The following is a 17,592-nucleotide window of genomic DNA, read 5'->3' as shown; positions in this document are numbered from 1 at the left end:
AGTTCCTCGAATATCAGATTGCGTTCCCTGTCTATTTATAACAGGCACTAAACTTGTATTGGGGCAACAATATCTTGTGAAAGGACATTTGGACGTGTCTGTAAAACACGTCATGAAGTAGTCGAAAGCAAATTGCATTATCCACAACAGCAAATGTACTATATTTTGTATAGTAACTTATTTGAGTTCACATGAAAAAAAATCTGATTTCACAGTGGTTACAAGTTCAAGGTGAGTAGAATTCTATATTCACACAACATTGATACTATGTAAATGCAATCTTCAAAGACCAGAGACAAAATAAATTGTTGTCTCTGTTACCTCTGTCTTTATTTTCGTTTAGTATTGGCCATAACAGTAGGTTTTTAGTCAGTGTCTAAGTCAAATTTGATGCACTGAGTCATGTTGTGTAAACTGTAAACAACTAAAATTGGAACTGTTTCAAATGTGTTGCTTAAAGACCTCAGTGGGTTGCTTGAGATTCTGCTCCAGCTTTGGGTGTCATGTCCAAGGACACATTTGCCTTCAGCTCAGCCGCCTTGCATTCTCTGAAAGTGGATCAGGAGCTCCAGGAGTGGGAGGATAAGCGGCAGGCATTGGCTCACAGGAGGGCCATGAGCCGGCCACCTGTGTCCCGGGCCTCCAGACCCCCTCCCAGACAGCAACGGGGCCTCCAGGAGATCCGGGTCTATGAGGCCCGATGCAGAGACACCACAATCCACAACACATTCATGTGTGGGGACATGAAGGGAGTGCACACTGTGTTAAAGGACCCCTGCATGGTCAACGCACTGATGGAAACAGTACATGAGGAGATGGTGTGGGCTGCAGAGCTGGGTAGGTGTCAAACGCAGATATATAAACTCACTTTTACTGCTTCACTGTTGTCTTTTTGTTAGACCTATCTGTGCCTTTCTTATAGATCTTCCAATCATTCCCCAATCACTGCTCATCGACTCTCTTTATTCTACCCTTTAAACATACCTAAGACTCTCTGGCTATGAGCATCTGCTAGGTAAATAATGTACATACTCTCTGTCCCTCTGGCAGGGATGTGGACCATGAGCTCCAAGATCAAGCAGACATCTGCATTGCGTCTGGCAGCCAGCAAGGGACACTCAGGCTGTGTGGAGGAGCTGCTGTTTCGAGGGGCGGAGGTGGATGCTGACCCTGGTGGCAGCACAGCCCTGCATGATGCCTGTATAGGTGGGCATGACAGCTGTGTCCAGCTGCTGCTAGCCCACGGAGCAGACCCTGACCTGCTGGCAGAAGACGGCAGTGCACCCCTTCACCTCTGCAGCACAGCCCAGACATTTCAGTGAGTGACAGCGCTCTTAGCCATACTGACACTATGCCTGGTGATAATTTCTATTATTTATAGATAGAGGAATGTTTCAAAAGTTATATGGCAGGTGGGTCTGTTGATGTGGGGGCCAATGAATGATAAGATCATAAGGTTGTGTCTCTACTCTCTTCAGGTGTGCTGAGCTGCTGGTGACGGGTGGGGCAGAGGTCAATGTGTTGACCAGTGAAACAAAGCTAACTCCCCTCCATGTGGTGGCTCGTCGGGGTCTGGAGGAGCATGTGAAGCTCTTTCTGTCCCATGGAGCTGACGTGTCAGCCAGGAACCGTGAGGGGGAGACCCCCCTGAATGCAGCCTGTGGTGGGGCTGAGAGGCCTGCCGAGGCTGGGCGGTACCTCCGCGTGGTCCAGATGCTGCTGGGAGCTGGGGCTGACCCCTGCACTGCAGGCAGGAAACACCACACACCTCTACACAACGCCTGTAGTAACTGCAGCCCACGCATTGCAGAAATGTTACTACAACACGGAGCCAAAGCAGACGTGCAGAACTGTGCAGGATACACACCCATGGACTGTCTGTTACAGGTGGGGTTAAGGGTGGGCCATATGGGGAGGCAGAGGGAGCTACAGAGAGTTATGTGGTCAAAGTGTAAGATCCATTTGGACATAAGGTTATTTAATAATATTTACAATTTTCATAGTCAGTGAGTGGTAGATAAGACAGACTTCTTCTCCTTCTCCTGTCTGCAGGTGGTGGAGGACTATCCAGACCAGCATCCGGAGGCTGTAGCACGCTCCCTCCTAAACCACGGGGCCAAGGCCGGTAAAAGCTTGGTATGTCAGGGTGGGCAATTGGAAAAGTGTGTTGGGCCAAGCTGGGTGTAAAAATGCCAGTTGGAGGCTGCATTTGGGCCCATTTAATTATATTTTATTGGGATGAAATATGTGCACCAGCAAAAGCTTGATTTTATTTCATTTGGGGGGCGCTATGAAAATGTTTTAAAGTTAATTCCCTGAAATTCTACGTAGACAATACATTTTGGAGGGCATGATAATAATAATAACCCACCGATTTCCTCCATATAGATGCTGAAGCTCTGCCTCCTCTCCCCTGCCACTCTGGAGGTAATGCTGAACTGCTATGCTGTTGTCCCTTCCTGTGAGGAATGGATGCAGTCTATCCCTCTTGAGATACATGAGGTTTGTCCTTTCCTCCGTTTTCAGCTCTCTCCTTCACTGCCTGAACCATCTAATGTCCTTCTTCCATTTCCCTCACCATCTCTCTGTCCTCAGACGCACCAGGGTTTCTTTGACTCTGTGAGGCAGATGACGAGCCAGCCCCGCTCCCTGCAGCACCTGTGCCGCTGTGCTCTGCGCCGCCACTTAGGAAAAGGTATCGACGCAGCTATCAGTAGATTGGACATCCCCAGCTCTCTGATGGAGTATCTACTACTTCGGAATGACGGGGAGATCCGGTGAATAAAGTGGAACACATGGGACAGAAGCCAAGAGAGAGAATGATTTGCATTTACAATAACTAAAAGAATGGTTGCAATAAATTGTGTTTTCTGTATTAATTTATTAATAAATCAACTTTCTATTTTGCCTTTGAAAATGTGAAACTATTTTTCTGAACTAATTTATGTTCTTGTATGAATTGCATTTGTAGGAATGAAAAGACATCTCAGAATGTATTGATAGCAACTGAGACTGTATGACTCGACTACTTCATCTTTTATTTTTGTATTTTACTAGGCAAGTCAGTTAAGAACAAATTCTTATTTTCAATGACGGGTTAACTGCCTGTTCAGAACGACAGATTTGTACCTTGTCAGCTCGGGGGTTTGAACTTGCTCCGCTCTAACCACTAGGCTACCCTGCTGCACCGGTGAAAGCAACCACCCACTACAGGTACACTATTGCTTTCATCTGTACTCTATTTTCAGCACATAAAGGAGAGAGAATGCGAGGAGAGGAAGTCACTTTTTAATATTTTAGATTTATACCGTTATTTGTTTCCTTGCTTGTGCCCGTTTGCGTACCAGCTACACAAGAGTTGGACGTCCCAAGGATCCCAGAAAGCACTAACCGACCTACGTGCTGGTGGCGTAACGTCATCTGTGTTAATGTGGCCCTCTACTCCAGTTTTATTATCGGGGCTGTGGCTAAATTAGCACGGTAGCATTTCGTCAAACATGATTTGACTACATAGCAGGTAAGCGCACCTCTTATATTCAAATGCGCATATAACTGGTGTGTGCATTTAATAAGAACATCTATAGAAAGCATTTTGACAATGTAGTGAAAGTTAGCAAACGAAGGTTGTTGTTGCTATTACTAGCTAGCTAGCTTACCTAATAGCTAGCTAGTAACCTACCAATATGTCTTCTAACGTTAGCATAAACATTGAAAAAAAGAATTACTCTATCTAGCCAGTTCTCCAACGGATGCACGATGTAGTAGTAAACACATTAGTGACGTTTTAACTGGGTTGACATTAGTTAGATGGTTTGTTAGCTAACTTTTGTGACAATATTGCCAGGCCATCACTTAAGAAACTATAGACGGTTGCTTTGAAGTAGCACTTAATCTCTGTCCCTGACAGTTGTAATACAGGTCTCTGTCCCTGACAGTTGTAATACAGGTCTCTGTCCCTGAGAGTTGTAATACAGGTCTCTGTCCCTGACAGTTGTAATACAGGTCTCTGTCCCTGACAGTTGTAATACAGGTCTCTGTCCCTGACAGTTGTAATACAGGTCTCTGTCCCTGACAGTTGTAATACAGGGCTCTGTCCCTGACAGTTGTAATACAGGTCTCTGTCCCTGACAGTTGTAATACAGGTCTCTGTCCCTGACAGTTGTAATACAGGTCTCTGTCCCTGACAGTTGTAATACAGGTCTTTGTCCCTGACAGTTGTAATACAGGTATTTGTCCCTGACAGTTGTAATACAGGTATTTGTCCCTGACAGTTGTAATACAGGTCTCTGTCCCTGACAGTTGTAATACAGGTCTCTGTCCCTGACAGTGACAGTTGTAATACAGGTCTCTGCTCATAGGCTTTCTACTCATATGTATCTATGCACTTCTTTCACCTCTCTTTTACTTTTCAACAGACACTAAGGACAGAGATGGCGGTGTGTGCACTGACAATGGACGGGATGGGAGACGAGGTGGCTGCAGTAAGCGGTGTGTTACTCCTGGTCTTGGCCCTGGTCCTGGCTTGGCTCTCCACGCAAGTGGCAGATCGGGGAGACCACATCCTGAGCACCATCCTTACAGTCGGGGCCCACGCCTCTCTAATTGGGCTGGGGGGCCATGACAGTTACAGTGGAGGGCCACCCAGTGCAGACACACCAGAGCAGCAAACACCTCCACCCTCCCAGGAGAACAAGCCAGAGGAGGGGGAGCCTGGGTCTGAGAGGGAAGATGGTGAGATAACAGGAGAGGGGACTGCAGGGGCTGGAGTTGACCTGCTGTTGAATATCCAGGGGAAGAAACCTCAGACATACCAGCCTGATGATGATGATGAAGATGATGAGGAAGAGGAGGACTATGAGGAAGAAGACAAGGTTCAGAAGCTGAGCCCAGGGGTCTCCTGCACCAGCATCACGGTTCGTTTGAAGTTCCTGAATGACACAGAAGAGGTGGCAGTCCTGAGTCCCCAGGATACAGTGGGTCTACTGAAGAGGTTAGTATGATATGGCAGCTCTCATTATGTATTTTCTGTGTTTAACCTTTTTTTGATTTATTGAACATGCATATCTCTCCCATACAGTCTTACAGCTGCTTCCATGTTTCTTCATAACTGGAATTGCAAAATATTGTCTTCAACAACAAACAAATAAGAATGGCGTTCAAATGAAGGGGTGCTGTGTCCAGTTATGAAAAAAGAGAAGTTACAATCCTTGGGCTAATCAGAGCTGATATTAATGTGTGAGTGAGTGGCTGTGAGTTAATGGATTATCATCTTTGCCTCTGAGAGGGGGGCGGCAGACTGGGACTATCCTAGTTTAGGTTGTCATAGATACTGGGGGCAGGGGGAACAGGAAGCTTGGGCTTCTTCTTTCTGTTGGATTGGCCTACTAGACTACTCTGGGAGCTACTGCCCCCTCCACTCCCACTGCCGCCCCTGCCACTCCTCCTCCTGTGCTGTTTAGGCCAAGAGACGTCTTCTTCTTCTTCTTGGGCTTCTTAGAATCTGAGTTGTTGGTGCCCAGGATACAGTGGGTCTACTGAAGAGGTTATTATGATATGGCAGCTCTCATTATGTATTTTCTGTGTTTAACCATTTTTTGATTTATTGAACATGCATATCTCCCCATACGGTCTTACAGAGACATTTCTTTCTCCCCTCTAGTAAGCACTTCTCAGGGCGGGAGCGTCAGATCAAGTTGATCTACCAGGGCCAGCTGCTTCAGGATCCCAAACGGACTCTGCTCTCCCTCAACATCTCTCACAACAGTGTGATCCACTGCCACGTGTCCCAGGTGCTGCGGGAGGCCAGCCCAGAGGAGGCAGCTCGCTCTGGGGCTAGTGGGGGAATCAGGGCTGCAGGCCTGGCTCTGAGCACCAGCAGCCTGGTGGTGCCTGTGTTTGTGGTGATGCTAGCCGTGGTCTGGTACTTCCGCATCAACTACCGTCAGTTCTTCACCGCCCCTGCTACCATCTCCCTGGTGGGAGTCACTGTGTTCTTCAGCTTCCTCATCTTTGGAATGCACAGCCGGTGAGCAGGAGAGGAGGCAGAATGGAAGGGCCCTCATCTGGGCAGGGGAATGAGAGGGAAAAACAACTGTGTCAGGAGGATGAATGGAGTCAGGTGGCCTCTGCCTCAGACACCATAGAGCTCAACTGGAATCCTAAGAGTGGGTGTGCCTGTGTTTGTGCATGCACCAGCAAATAGCATAATATGAGATTGATTGTATGTGCAGAGATTTAAGTTATCTGGAATGTGTGTTTGTTAGTATGAAGCAGAGATAATACTGAGTGGTAATTTTGTTTCTCAGAAAAACATTGAGTGGGTCCAGCTCCTGTTGGTCCTTTATAGGGCAGAACCATCAGCATCACACCCAGGACCACAGGCTGCTTGGTCCACTGTGTCAGCAACATCTTCTGGCCAGTTTGGCTTCACATAGCCTGTTCTGTGTTAGGTTGCTCTCAGAAATTAGGGTCTCTATTCAATCAGATCCGCTTAAGCCCACATCAGTATAGAAATTGTGTGGGAGGTGGAACTGTGTTAGTGCTGTCAAATCCACTGAAGTATAAGAACTGGAGACTGCGCCCAAGATGTCCGCCTTATGTTTTCAAGGTTATCTACTCACGTTCACATACGCCAATTCATGTCTGTCTATATCCGGGTTGAATCCAGTTTATACAGATCAACATCACATGCACACTAGCACTCAGTGTGCACAGGGAGCAGCGCAGACATCATCCAAAAACATGGCAGACAGATAAATAAAAAATGTTGGCATCAGCTACAAATATTTGAATAATTCAATGGATGATTTGTGCACAAAGGTGATGACCTAAGTGTCTTATTATGAATTTTGAAATCTGACTTATCTATGTGGCCGTGTATGGAAATTGTCCTTCTGGGCTGGCAGTCAGTTAAACTGCAAAACTGTAGCAGTCGAAACCGTGCTTTGCTTTAAGTCAATACCACGGAGCCTTGTTTACAAGTTCGAACAATGGAATGTGAGATGTAATCTACACCTCGATGAGGCTGATTAGAAATCTGTATTTGAATTATTTTCAATTTGAGCGTAATTTCTATCTAGCCTACACGTTCTCGTTCTGAACTTCTAATGCAAGTAGGACAGGTGTGGCTTCGTGATAATGATAAAGAGCAGCCACTCACAGATTTGACAGCTCCAACGCAGTTGCACCGCCAGAAATCAGCTATGCGCGTGTCGGCTATCGCCGGTTAACACTTGATCTGATTGAATCTAGACCTAGGATAATGCATCTCTTCACATCATGGCCACATACTCTTTTCATTATATACACGTTAACGTTCCAGAAATGTTTTCTTTTTGTAGTACGTGTTTGAACGAGCAATTCATTTCCTCATTTGCAACGGAAACAAAATGAAGATTATACAACTAAAGACTTGACTCTAGAGCAACTTCGAAACCACTCGCTATGTATGGAGTGGCGGTTATATTTCTACTTTCTTTCCAGTTCTTTGGAAATGAGCTTTCACCTTAGTTATTGTGGACTGTAACGACTGCCTTATTGCAAGGCGAAACCATTTGTAAGGATTTTTGTTGCTTGAATTTCTCTTCGCTAATATCTTTAGTTATTTTAAACCATATAAGTTAATGCATGAAAATAAGCAACATGTTTGGTTTAGAAAATACTGTAAATATGTATTTACTGTACATAGAATGAATGGGATGAAACCACATCGGACACATCAGGATTTCTGTTGGGGAATTTAACACAGATGAGAGGGAATCTCTTTATCCCTTAAGTTTGATTGTTTTCCTCTGGCTTCAGATTTAAAGACATTCAAACCAATCAGTCCCTGTGTAAAGAGGGAGTATGTCTGATATTGGACAAAATGACAGAATGCAAGAAATCTGAATGACACTTTATTTTACTCAGACAAAGAAACCTCTGTACACTTGGGAAACTGAGATATAAAAGAAAACCTAGCTGTGCGTCACATTAATATACAATTGACATATTTGCACATGCACACACACACACGTGCATGAAAAAAGTAGTTTTTGTGTTGTGAAGACACTTTCTATTGCGTCATTTGTCCACACTCATATTGTTCAGACACACCGATACACACAAATAAACAGTTACGCAGCATTAGTAATACAGGACATTCTTTACCCTGTCAGTAAAGAGGAACAAATTAAATAATCCATACCCAAAATAGGTGTTTTTTCACTTGAAGGTTGATTCTTTTAGTGCACATAAAAGTGATGTCATACTTAATCACTGGCTGATTGTTCTAAATGAAAGCTCAGGGTATATAAGATTCTCCCTAGCAAGTATAGTCTGGTGGGCCCCTCAAACAGGAATGAATATCAACATATATCGAACTTAACTCGTTAGCTAGAGTAAAACTGAAAATGGCAAGAATAACAGTCTGAAATATCCCATGCAACAGCCATGGCACTTCTGTTGCAGGCGGCGGATTTGAATTCCTACACGCGCATAGACACTGCACATAAGCAGAGACAGACTTTTAAAGCAAGTCAAGTGATGCAGATTGACCTAGAGTATTATTGAGGAAAAAAAGCAGGTTGACTCCACTATACTTTAGCATTATTCAACAGAAAGCAATGCGAGATCTACAACTTGTATAGAGTGATATTGTGATTTGCAGCTGAAGCAGATTAGAGCAACTTCAGACTGAGTATGAAACAGTAAAGATAGACAGGGAAGAAGCACTGTTAAGCATGAAGCTGTGTATGGTAGAGAGGTTACCGTGTATGTAAACAGTATCCAATTAAATCATGATTCTTTTACATAGGTCATCATACCACATGTATCGGTATATAAAAACACGTCAACATCTGCATTTACAATTTACTGAGTGCAGACATTAAATACACATTCTCACTTGACACAGTCAATGTAAACCAAAAAAGTTAAATCTACAAAATAACACATATACTGACTCAACCACAATGGCACATTCAGAGATGCATAGTAATCTGAAAACAAATTAAATCACGCACACACACCCACAACATGGAAAACAGTCAACTTTACACAACAAACATTCATACACACATACACCACTGTGCAATACAATGCTAGTACGGATAAAGCCACCATCAAGTACCCCAATACTGGTGAAACAACAAGATGGCACTGACATCCTCCACCACAATAACAACGCTGTAGTCGTAAGGTGATGCAATTCGTCCACAAGTCCCCTCCTAAACAGAGACAAAAAAGAAAGCAATGTTTTGTTTTCAGGAGAAAACAGATCAGAGTGCAAAAAAGCGGAGTGTGATTGGTCCATGTCTGAAGCCTAAATCACTGATTAACAAAAACATAAAGTGAACAATCCATGTTTCTTTATACCTGGAATTGCAAAATATTGTCTTCAACAACAAACAAATAAGAATGGCGTTCAAATGAAGGGGTGCTGTGTCCAGTTATGAAAAAAGAGAAGTTACAACCCCTGGGCTAATCAGAGCTGATATTAATGTGTGAGTGAGTGGATGTGAGTTAATGGGTTATCATCTTTGCCTCTGAGAGGGAGGGAGGGGGGGGGGGGGGGCAGACTGGGACTACCCTAGTTTAGGTTGTCATAGATACTGGGGGCAGGGGGAACAGGAAGCTTGGGCTTCTTCTTTCTGTTGGATTGGCCTACTAGACTACTCTGGGAGCTACTGCCCCCTCCACTCCCACTGCCGCCCCCTCCTCCTGTGCTGTTTAGGCCAAGAGACGTCTTCTTCTTCTTCTTGGGCTTCTTAGAATCTGAGTTGTTGGTGCCTGGTAGAGAGATCGAGAGCAGGGGATGAGATGAGACCGACTTCCACTGTATGAACGTACAGAATGTGGACCTGAATTCGGTTCTCTTACTGGCTTTGGAGGAGGCTGAATCGGAGGGGGAGATGTCTGAGGATCCATCCCACTGTAGGCGACTCATGAGAACCTGTCCGTCTGAGGCGTCATAGCAGTCACTCTCCACCATCGTGTCTGCATCGGGCAGAGACGACCTGACAGAGACAACAGCCGCTCAGATCAGACCAGCCACAGACAGCAACAGGAGACATGGTGGAGCCATTCAATCTGCCATACAGCACACCTACTGTAGTACACATCCAGGCCATACAGTTGGCCCCATGAGTGCTCATACAGTAGGTAACTAACATAGTCCACCCTCAATGATAAGGCCTGTCCATCTAACTGGCACAAAACATCCACAATAAATACATAGTCATTCAATACAACTCCTCAAGCAAACACCTGTACATTTAGGGACACCACAGGCACCAGTCAAGATTGAATATATCAGTTCTAGGAGGGGCAGGGGAGGGGCACACTCACGCGGACGGCCCCAGGAGGAACACCCTGACGGCCCTCCTCTGTTCGTCCGTGTGCTGGGGGCACCGCTGGGACCTGGCAGGGACACAACGTGGCATTACAAACACCTGAGAAACACCTGCCCACAATGCACAGTGGCCCCGCCTACCCAGGGCCACGGCAGAGACAAGAGTGGGAGAGAGACAGAAACAGACACTGCCAGTGACCAATCAGATGATGGGTCAGGTGTCATGAGAGTTTGGAGGTTAGAGATTAACGTTTGCTCACTGACAGTGTCCAGTTCGTCTCTCACCACGTATGGCAGGCAGTGTCCAATCAGGGTCTTACATAGTCCAATTGGAAAATATCCGTCCAATCAAATATTAATTGTTTCACTAATTTTACACGATTTGGTATTATACTGAACAAAAATATAGACGCAACATGCGACAACTTCAACGGTTTTACCAAGTTACAGTTCATAGAAGGAAATCAGGCCCTAATCTATGGATTTCACATGACTGGGCAGGGGCGCAGCCATGGGTGGCATTACTGTAGGTCCACCCACTGGGGAGCCAGAATGAGTTTTATCCCCACAAAAGGGCTTTATTACAGACAGAAATAGTTTCACTACCCCCCCTCCCACTCCTCAAATTACCCCGCAAGTGAAGAAGCAGGATGTGGAGGTCCTGGGCTGACGTGGTTACACGTGGTCTGCGGTTGTGAAGCCGATTGGATGTACTGCCAAATTCTCTAAAATTACGTTGGGAGGTAGCTTATTGTAGAGAAATAAACATTAAATTCTCTGGCAATTGCACGCTCCCTCAAAACTAGAAACATCTGTGGAATTGTGTTGTGTGACTAATCTTTTATCGTCCCCAGCACAAGGTGCACCTGTGTAATGATCATTATGTTTAATCAGCTTCTTGATATGCCGCACCTGTCAGGTGGATGGATTATCTTGGCAAAGGAGAAATGCCCACTAACAGGGATGTAAACACATTAATACACACAAGCTTTTTGTGCGTATGGAACATTTCTAGGATCTTTTATTTCAGCTCATGAAAAATGGGGCCAACACTTTAGATGTTTAGTTTATATTTTTGTTCAGTATACATTTTTTTTTTTAAAGAAGGAAATTAGTCAATAACTGACCCCAATCATCTAATAACTACTGTATGTTATAAAGGAAATGGAAGATAATTGAGAATCATATAGAGTTGCCACTTGTGTACCCCAAAAATCAGTCCCAACTACACATGATCACAACACACCAATGAAACTGATCATGTTAAAGGTCTCACAGAAACAACATGCAGAACAGTAACCATAAGTGTCTGTTGGCAGCCTCCATAATGGAGTTGGGCCACAGGTTTACCACTTGTCCGGAACACACGTCATTCAAGTCACGGAAGACCTTCTTGACTAGCTAGTTTAACAAACACCTCTGAAAACCTGGTAAGGTCCATACTAAGGGGCAGGCTGAGGGATGGACACAGGATGTACTGACATTGACATCAAACTTCCAGGAAGATGTCTGTCTGAACCAGTGCAACCCTGAATGGCTCATCATGATCATAATCAGCAACTTTGACTCAAGCTAAGACTCTAGTGCCAGCGCTTGAGAAACAAAAAGTATTAATGAGTTTGTGTGATAAAGGTGTGTGTGTGCACTCCGTGTAGCTGATAGGACATTAGGTGGAAATGACAAAACTATTAGAGGTGCATGTGTAAGTGTTTGCGTGCAGAGTAATCCCTACCTGGTGCACATCTTCTTGGTGTGCTCTGAGATCACTCCACATTGCTGCAGACAGGGGGCAGTGTAGTTAGAGACAAGCCAGTCATACACACTGCTGATAAATGTCTTGAGATTTTAGATATGATCCAATACAGTTAGACTTGTGGATGGATGGTAGAATGGATCAATTAAAATGACTCACTGTTGTCAACAGAGACCTCAGTTCGTCAGGGCCTAAAGTTTCGTAATTGATGCCAGTGTTATAGTTGTACTGCAGTGAGGGAGAGAGAACGATAACAGACATCAACACACTAATAGATATGTAGGTGTGAACCATCAGAAAAATGGATTCTGGTTACCTTGTATGGATCTGCATTGACACTATTACTAAGCTCCCCTGAAAAAGAGAACAGCATATGATCTATCAGTCTACTTGCCAGACTCCCAAAGACACAGATAATGCACACAACCACCACCAACCATGAAATAAAGCAGTGATTACATTTAGTGCAATATCCACAATATTACATGTCACATTGATTCCTATGTCTGAGAAAACATATGTAAAATGTACAGTTTATGATGGGATGAAGCAAAGGTCTCGCTAGCTATTGACCAGTGAGGTAAGAGAACATAATTGATTATTATGTACGTGCTGCAGTAGCAAGCATGTTTATGCATAAGCATAAGGCAAAATATATTTTAATGGTTTAATCAATCTGTGATTGAAATTGAACAGCACTTTAAGGGCCAAAACCACAAATGACAGGTCGATCAAACTGGTGTGGATTGAGTTCAGGTCGTTTATTACATAGGAACATCCTTGACGCTCCATAGAAGATAGCAGCACCTTTTCATTTCAGCTCCATTTAAAGAAACAGGGACAATCAGGAAATCAATGAAGACATGATACAAAACAACAAAAACAAATGCAAACAAAAGCATGAATATGTCAAGTAGATAATGGATAGGATAATGCACAAGAGGACTTGTTGAGTCACCTGAGAAACTAAGAGATAAACAGCTGGTCTGCTTTAGAGACATGACTGTAGACATGACTGTAGTCTATCATCTGACATGATTTTTTCACTCAAGTGTTGAACGTGTTAAACAATATATAACAATACAGAAAATAAATTGATATATTACATACAAAGAACTGAAAACTGGAGGCTGAACTGTGATTTATTGCACACAATTGTCAGCTTCCTGTAAGTCATTCTCAGCTCATTAATTTTGCACCATGATCCATGTCAAATTAAAATCATCAAGCAAACAGGAGACTGTGGAGCACGAAGTCAGCCTTTGCCTTATATCTTAATTGCTTATCCTCATCTTCAATGCTGCTTCTGATCTTTTTCATACTGTACTACGTCTGTATTCTGCCAACATTGTGATCCTTTTCATACTGCACTACGTCTGTATTCTGCCAACATTGTGATCCTTTTCATACTGCACTACGTCTGTATTCTGCCAACATTGTGATCCTTTTCATACTGCACTACGTCTGTATTCTGCCAACATTGTGATCCTTTTCATACTGCACTACGTCTGTATTCTGCCAACATTGTGATCCTTTTCATACTGCACTACGTCTGTATTCTGCCAACATTGTGATCCTTTTCATACTGCACTACGTCTGTATTCTGCCAACATTGTGCATTTGACCTGGATTTAAGCAGCAGACTCCTTCAATGGCCATCTATCGTGAAGAATCCATAAGGCCACATTAACATTCTCAATAGAGGATTTTGGAGACACCCTGGGTCTCTGCTAAGGTTCATTTCCTTAGGAATGAAAGTTCAAACTCCAGGCACTCTTTTCCTGATATACTGTCCCTAAAACGGCAGGGGTCTTTCCCAGATTCTTCTCAGGTTGACCTTTGACCCTACATTGAAGCGGGGGAGGGCATGATAGAGCTGGCCTGGCAGTAACCAGCCCCTTCTGATCACCGAGGAAATGCATCATCTCTCAACAGCACGCATGGAGCTTCCTGATCTGCAACAAAGCTTTGGCTCCAGCAATGCTGAAACGAGCAGAGTGTAAAACATCCCCAACCATTCAACCAACTACTCTAAAACTTTCACGCACACAAACACACACAAAGTAGGGCCATAAATTGGGTGTATTCAGGAGTGGGCTCTTCGTTCGACTACACACTTCCATTTCAAGGCTACAGAGAGTCTGGACTCTAGAACATTCCTACAACTCCCGACAGACAAAATACCATGAGACCACACATATAATATTCTGTATATCAGAATGCATTATATAAACAATAATGTATGCAATTAAGTATGAATATCAGTGTGAATTTCAGTAAAATAAATGCTGATTGAGAAATGATATTGACAAATGACATTTAAAAAAAAGGGGCAATCTGCAGTTGCTACATCCATTTTAGGATTTATAAAGTAATGATATGTACCCATTGGTTCTTGAAGAATATAACTGAAACTGTTATACCCAATCAGAACTTGTTGTTGTACTCCAATGTTTGTTAACAAAACACTATACAGCCTCAAAACTAGATTTCACGATGGTCAGTCCTTGCATCCATAGCTCTTTTTATTAATTTGAGTGGTAAAACATTTCTAGAACAATCCCTCAGCTTTTTAAAGAATAAGGGGCGGCGACGATGCCTTGTTATTGTTTTAACTGCTGATTGCCACTAAGACTAAAAAAAGAAAAATGCCATTCTAATCATGTGTTTCAATTGGAAAATATTTACATTCCAGATGGGAAATGTAAACGACACACAGTTTATAGTTTGTCACTTAACCTCCATCTTACATGGGTTCTAAGAGGTAATGTTATACTCACCATTTTTATGCTTTACAGATTTTGATCTTCTGGGTGAATTTGGATTCTAAGGAAATAATACACAAAAATAACTGTCAATTTAGATTCACACTGATCTAGATGAACATATCACAAACAACTAGTGAAGCATGCAACAGGAAAAGTGAAGCACACTTGATCCAATTGAATTTGAAAAAAAAATCTAAAATGTTCATCCTTGTCATGCTTGTAAGCAGAAAGTAGGGCTGTGACAATACCAGTATGGCAAAAAAAAAAATCCATGGGAAAAATTCAAACACAAAGCAGAGCAAACTATTTTGGTCCTTTAAAAAGTTGATTTTTGTAAAATGTGCACTATAGCTTATAAAATAAATAAATGTGACTGGATAACAACTTAATGATGTTTGTTTACAACATTAGAGCTGTTTTCCTAAAGAAGTTTCCTTGCCACGACACTAACGGGTAATGCGATACTGGTATCATCCCGGCCCTAGCAGAAAGGACAGAGGGATACCAGAAATCCTTAAGGTTATTTTGTATCTATTGGCCCCCTTGCAATTACATGTGGACAAAAACACAACATACAGAACATGAATCTCCACAGCAATGAAACTTACCAAAGGTATATGTTGTTTCAAAGAATGTAAAAATACCTTATCTGACTTTCTCTTCTTAGCTGTAGAGGGAAAATAGAGGGGTGTAAGACAAGCATAGATGTGCTTGTTCAGCTAAAGTCACAAAAAAACATTCAGACAGGGATTCACACTTGTTTTATTCTCACCTTTTTTTTCTGAGCCATACGACCAGTCATTGTCATTGACATCATCATTGTCTTCCTGATCACTCTCTGATTTGTTGTTCATGTTGTTACTGCTTGCTATTCTGTAGACCAATATCAAGAAAATTATCAGAATTGCACAATCACTTGAGGAATGTATTGGTTTGTTTTCTTTGTCACATTGTAGTGTAGTGTCCACTGTCCATGTCCAGTACCCCTTGCTGACCTGCGGTTGGCGATGCGGCTGCTGTTGCGCCCCATGCCCAAGCATTTCTCCAGATGAGGGGCAAAGCGGGACGCAGCAATGCTCCGGTTGCAGTTGGGACACACACACTCCTTGTTTTTCCACTGATTGTACACTTGCCCGAAAATGTCCACTCCTGGTTGGTCAACGATTTCTACAGAGCAAGGCGAGAACATACATGAAAGATAAACTAACAAATTAAAGGCAGAGAGATGAACCAGATAACCAGACCCATGAGAAAGCACTCTGGTCCTAACCAAAGTCCTTCATGCTTTCTTGATCCGTGTCATCCAGGAAGAAGTAGCCCTGTTTGACAGCACGATGCACCTCGAAACACAGGCCCAAACAGGCATCCTCCACCAGGTCCGAGTAGATGTCCTGAGCCAAGGCCTGTGGAGGGCAGAAAAAAATAAAGTCACAAAGGTCACAAAGGAAAGGAAACTACATGAGCAACTTCCTGTTTTAAAGCAAGTGTAGTCCACTACTCACCTCTAGCTTGGTGTTGTCCAGGCCCGACAGAGACATATCCTCCATTTTCATTTGCAAAATTTGAAGGGCGAATCACTGCCTTCTACATGGCACAGCTATGGGGGACAACAGAGCTGAAAACAGGAAATACACACATTTAGTGATTTAAAATACCTCAGTCATTCAAACAATAAAAAATAAGTGATGAGACAAGAGATCATCCATTTGTTGGACAAAACCCAACAAAAGTCCCAGACTGAGACTGAATCAACACTTACAAAGGAGCACCGACACTCAGTTGAGACCTCTTCTTCGCTAATAGTTGGCAGAGGTGACTGCCTGATATTGTTTTGGTTAGCTGTTGAAACAAATAAACAAATACATTTCACTGAATTAGTAAATTTGGTGTTGCGGCTACACAATACAAGACAGAACCAGAACAAAAACTTAAGTAAAGCCAGAACAGTTGTATTGTCTAGAGACTAGAGTGAGCATTAAGACACGGCTACTACGTGTTAGCTTGCGCTAACGTTCGATATTTGCTAGGATAGAACGCAGTTACAACTGATAGACAGCAAATTAGCTATCTAGTTAGCAAAACAAATATTTTCCTAATATCTGCTACCGATAGCAAAAACATAGCTCGCTAACAAATCAGCTCATTGCACATAATCTTACTAATACCTGTACGTACAATTATTTCAATGATTTCTTTACAGAGAATATTATACTGGTCAGCTCGCACTCACCATCAACGACCAATCTATGATTGAGCCGTTACAGTTTAGCTGGACATTGACAATATATTATTTTGCTACATTGTATCTAGCTAGGATGATACATGTTGTTGTAGCTATTAGCTAGTCATTTAAATGTGATCCAGCAGAGCAGTCAAAGGGAAATAAGAAAATGTAAAAAGAGGCTGCCATTTTCCTTCCTAACAGACCTCACTAAACGATCACCGAGGTTCTCCGTGCAGTTTTACTTGGCCTAAAATCGGGGAAAAAATGTCAGAGAAAGGAAATTAACTTCTAATCAAATCAAGTGACTGTACTTTAGTGCATACATTTAATGTTTAATTGGATATGCAATAATTAAATAGAAAAAACCTCGGCTCTCTGGATCCGCCCCCTCTCGTGAGTGGCCATTTATGTTATTGACGGAAAGGGAAGAAGTGAAATAATCACGGTTATCGTTTATCGATTAGTTCTCATGAAACAACCAAATCACAGATTAGGGTATATTTATATATCTAGTTGT

General features: G+C 43.0%; 3 protein-coding genes across 15 annotated transcripts; 2 read left to right on the top strand and 1 right to left on the bottom strand.

The window, feature by feature from the left end:
• The first annotated feature begins 29 nt into the window (after positions 1-29).
• LOC110538660 (ankyrin repeat and SOCS box protein 16) lies at positions 30-3,458 on the top strand. Of its 5 annotated transcripts, none has more exons than XM_036938804.1 (8): positions 30-231; positions 556-837; positions 1,051-1,318; positions 1,479-1,887; positions 2,053-2,136; positions 2,389-2,502; positions 2,596-2,777; positions 3,348-3,458. In XM_036938804.1, exons 1-8 carry the CDS (start codon positions 192-194, stop codon positions 3,388-3,390), a joined length of 1,422 nt encoding a protein of 473 aa, XP_036794699.1. In that variant the 5' UTR covers positions 30-191; the 3' UTR covers positions 3,391-3,458. The 5 variants fall into 5 exon arrangements, with proteins under 5 accessions (XP_036794699.1, XP_036794698.1, XP_021481294.2 ...); XM_036938803.1 differs by having other exon boundaries at positions 31-231; positions 461-837; XM_021625619.2 differs by having other exon boundaries at positions 32-231; positions 564-837.
• Positions 3,383-7,403, top strand: LOC110538656 (transmembrane and ubiquitin-like domain-containing protein 1). Its single transcript, XM_021625617.2, has 3 exons — positions 3,383-3,517; positions 4,416-4,990; positions 5,660-7,403. The coding sequence occupies exons 2-3, from the start codon at positions 4,431-4,433 to the stop codon at positions 6,027-6,029; spliced, it is 930 nt and encodes a 309-aa protein (XP_021481292.1). The 5' UTR covers positions 3,383-3,517; positions 4,416-4,430; the 3' UTR covers positions 6,030-7,403.
• LOC110538655 (ataxin-7-like protein 3) lies at positions 5,323-17,513 on the bottom strand. 9 transcript variants are annotated; one of them, XM_036938807.1, is made up of 15 exons: positions 17,442-17,513; positions 17,279-17,322; positions 16,611-16,690; positions 16,354-16,466; positions 16,122-16,254; positions 15,847-16,018; positions 15,624-15,724; positions 15,460-15,518; positions 14,864-14,909; positions 12,400-12,437; positions 12,243-12,311; positions 12,063-12,106; positions 10,327-10,398; positions 9,859-9,995; positions 7,883-9,768 (listed from the first exon to the last, which is right to left on the bottom strand). In XM_036938807.1, the coding sequence occupies exons 4-15, from the start codon at positions 16,402-16,404 to the stop codon at positions 9,569-9,571; spliced, it is 1,122 nt and encodes a 373-aa protein (XP_036794702.1). In that variant the 5' UTR covers positions 16,405-16,466; positions 16,611-16,690; positions 17,279-17,322; positions 17,442-17,513; the 3' UTR covers positions 7,883-9,568. The 9 variants fall into 9 exon arrangements, with proteins under 9 accessions (XP_036794704.1, XP_036794702.1, XP_036794701.1 ...); XM_036938809.1 differs by lacking the exons at positions 7,883-9,768; positions 17,442-17,513 and adding an exon at positions 5,323-5,515 and having other exon boundaries at positions 17,082-17,284; XM_036938806.1 differs by lacking the exon at positions 17,442-17,513 and having other exon boundaries at positions 17,082-17,284.
• Positions 17,514-17,592: the final 79 nt, after the last annotated feature.

This window comes from Oncorhynchus mykiss, chromosome 12, assembly GCF_013265735.2.
Source record: "Oncorhynchus mykiss isolate Arlee chromosome 12, USDA_OmykA_1.1, whole genome shotgun sequence".
Taxonomy (NCBI): Eukaryota; Metazoa; Chordata; class Actinopteri; order Salmoniformes; family Salmonidae; genus Oncorhynchus; species Oncorhynchus mykiss.
The sequence above is the reverse complement of the archived record's forward strand: the minus strand, read 5'-3'. Positions and strand labels throughout refer to the sequence as shown.

What these genes read in the sequence shown, in the direction of transcription:
- LOC110538660 (XM_036938803.1), top strand. Translation starts at nt 504, where the DNA reads ATGTCCAAGGACACATTTGCCTTCAGCTCAGCCGCCTTGCATTCTCTG. An exon ending in AGCACAGCCCAGACATTTCA is followed by an intron (nt 1,319 to 1,478) that starts GTGAGTGACAGC and finishes TACTCTCTTCAG; the next exon opens with GTGTGCTGAGCTGCTGGTGA. An exon ending in CGGAATGACGGGGAGATCCG is followed by an intron (nt 2,778 to 3,347) that starts GTGAATAAAGTG and finishes TTTGCGTACCAG; the next exon opens with CTACACAAGAGTTGGACGTC.
- LOC110538656 (XM_021625617.2), top strand. Translation starts at nt 4,431, where the DNA reads ATGGCGGTGTGTGCACTGACAATGGACGGGATGGGAGACGAGGTGGCT. An exon ending in ACAGTGGGTCTACTGAAGAG is followed by an intron (nt 4,991 to 5,659) that starts GTTAGTATGATA and finishes TCTCCCCTCTAG; the next exon opens with TAAGCACTTCTCAGGGCGGG.
- LOC110538655 (XM_036938807.1), bottom strand. Translation starts at nt 16,404, where the DNA reads ATGAAAATGGAGGATATGTCTCTGTCGGGCCTGGACAACACCAAGCTA. An exon ending in AGCCGCATCGCCAACCGCAG is followed by an intron (nt 15,725 to 15,846) that starts GTCAGCAAGGGG and finishes ATTGGTCTACAG; the next exon opens with AATAGCAAGCAGTAACAACA. An exon ending in TTCCTCCTGGGGCCGTCCGC is followed by an intron (nt 9,996 to 10,326) that starts GTGAGTGTGCCC and finishes TGTCTCTGTCAG; the next exon opens with GTCGTCTCTGCCCGATGCAG.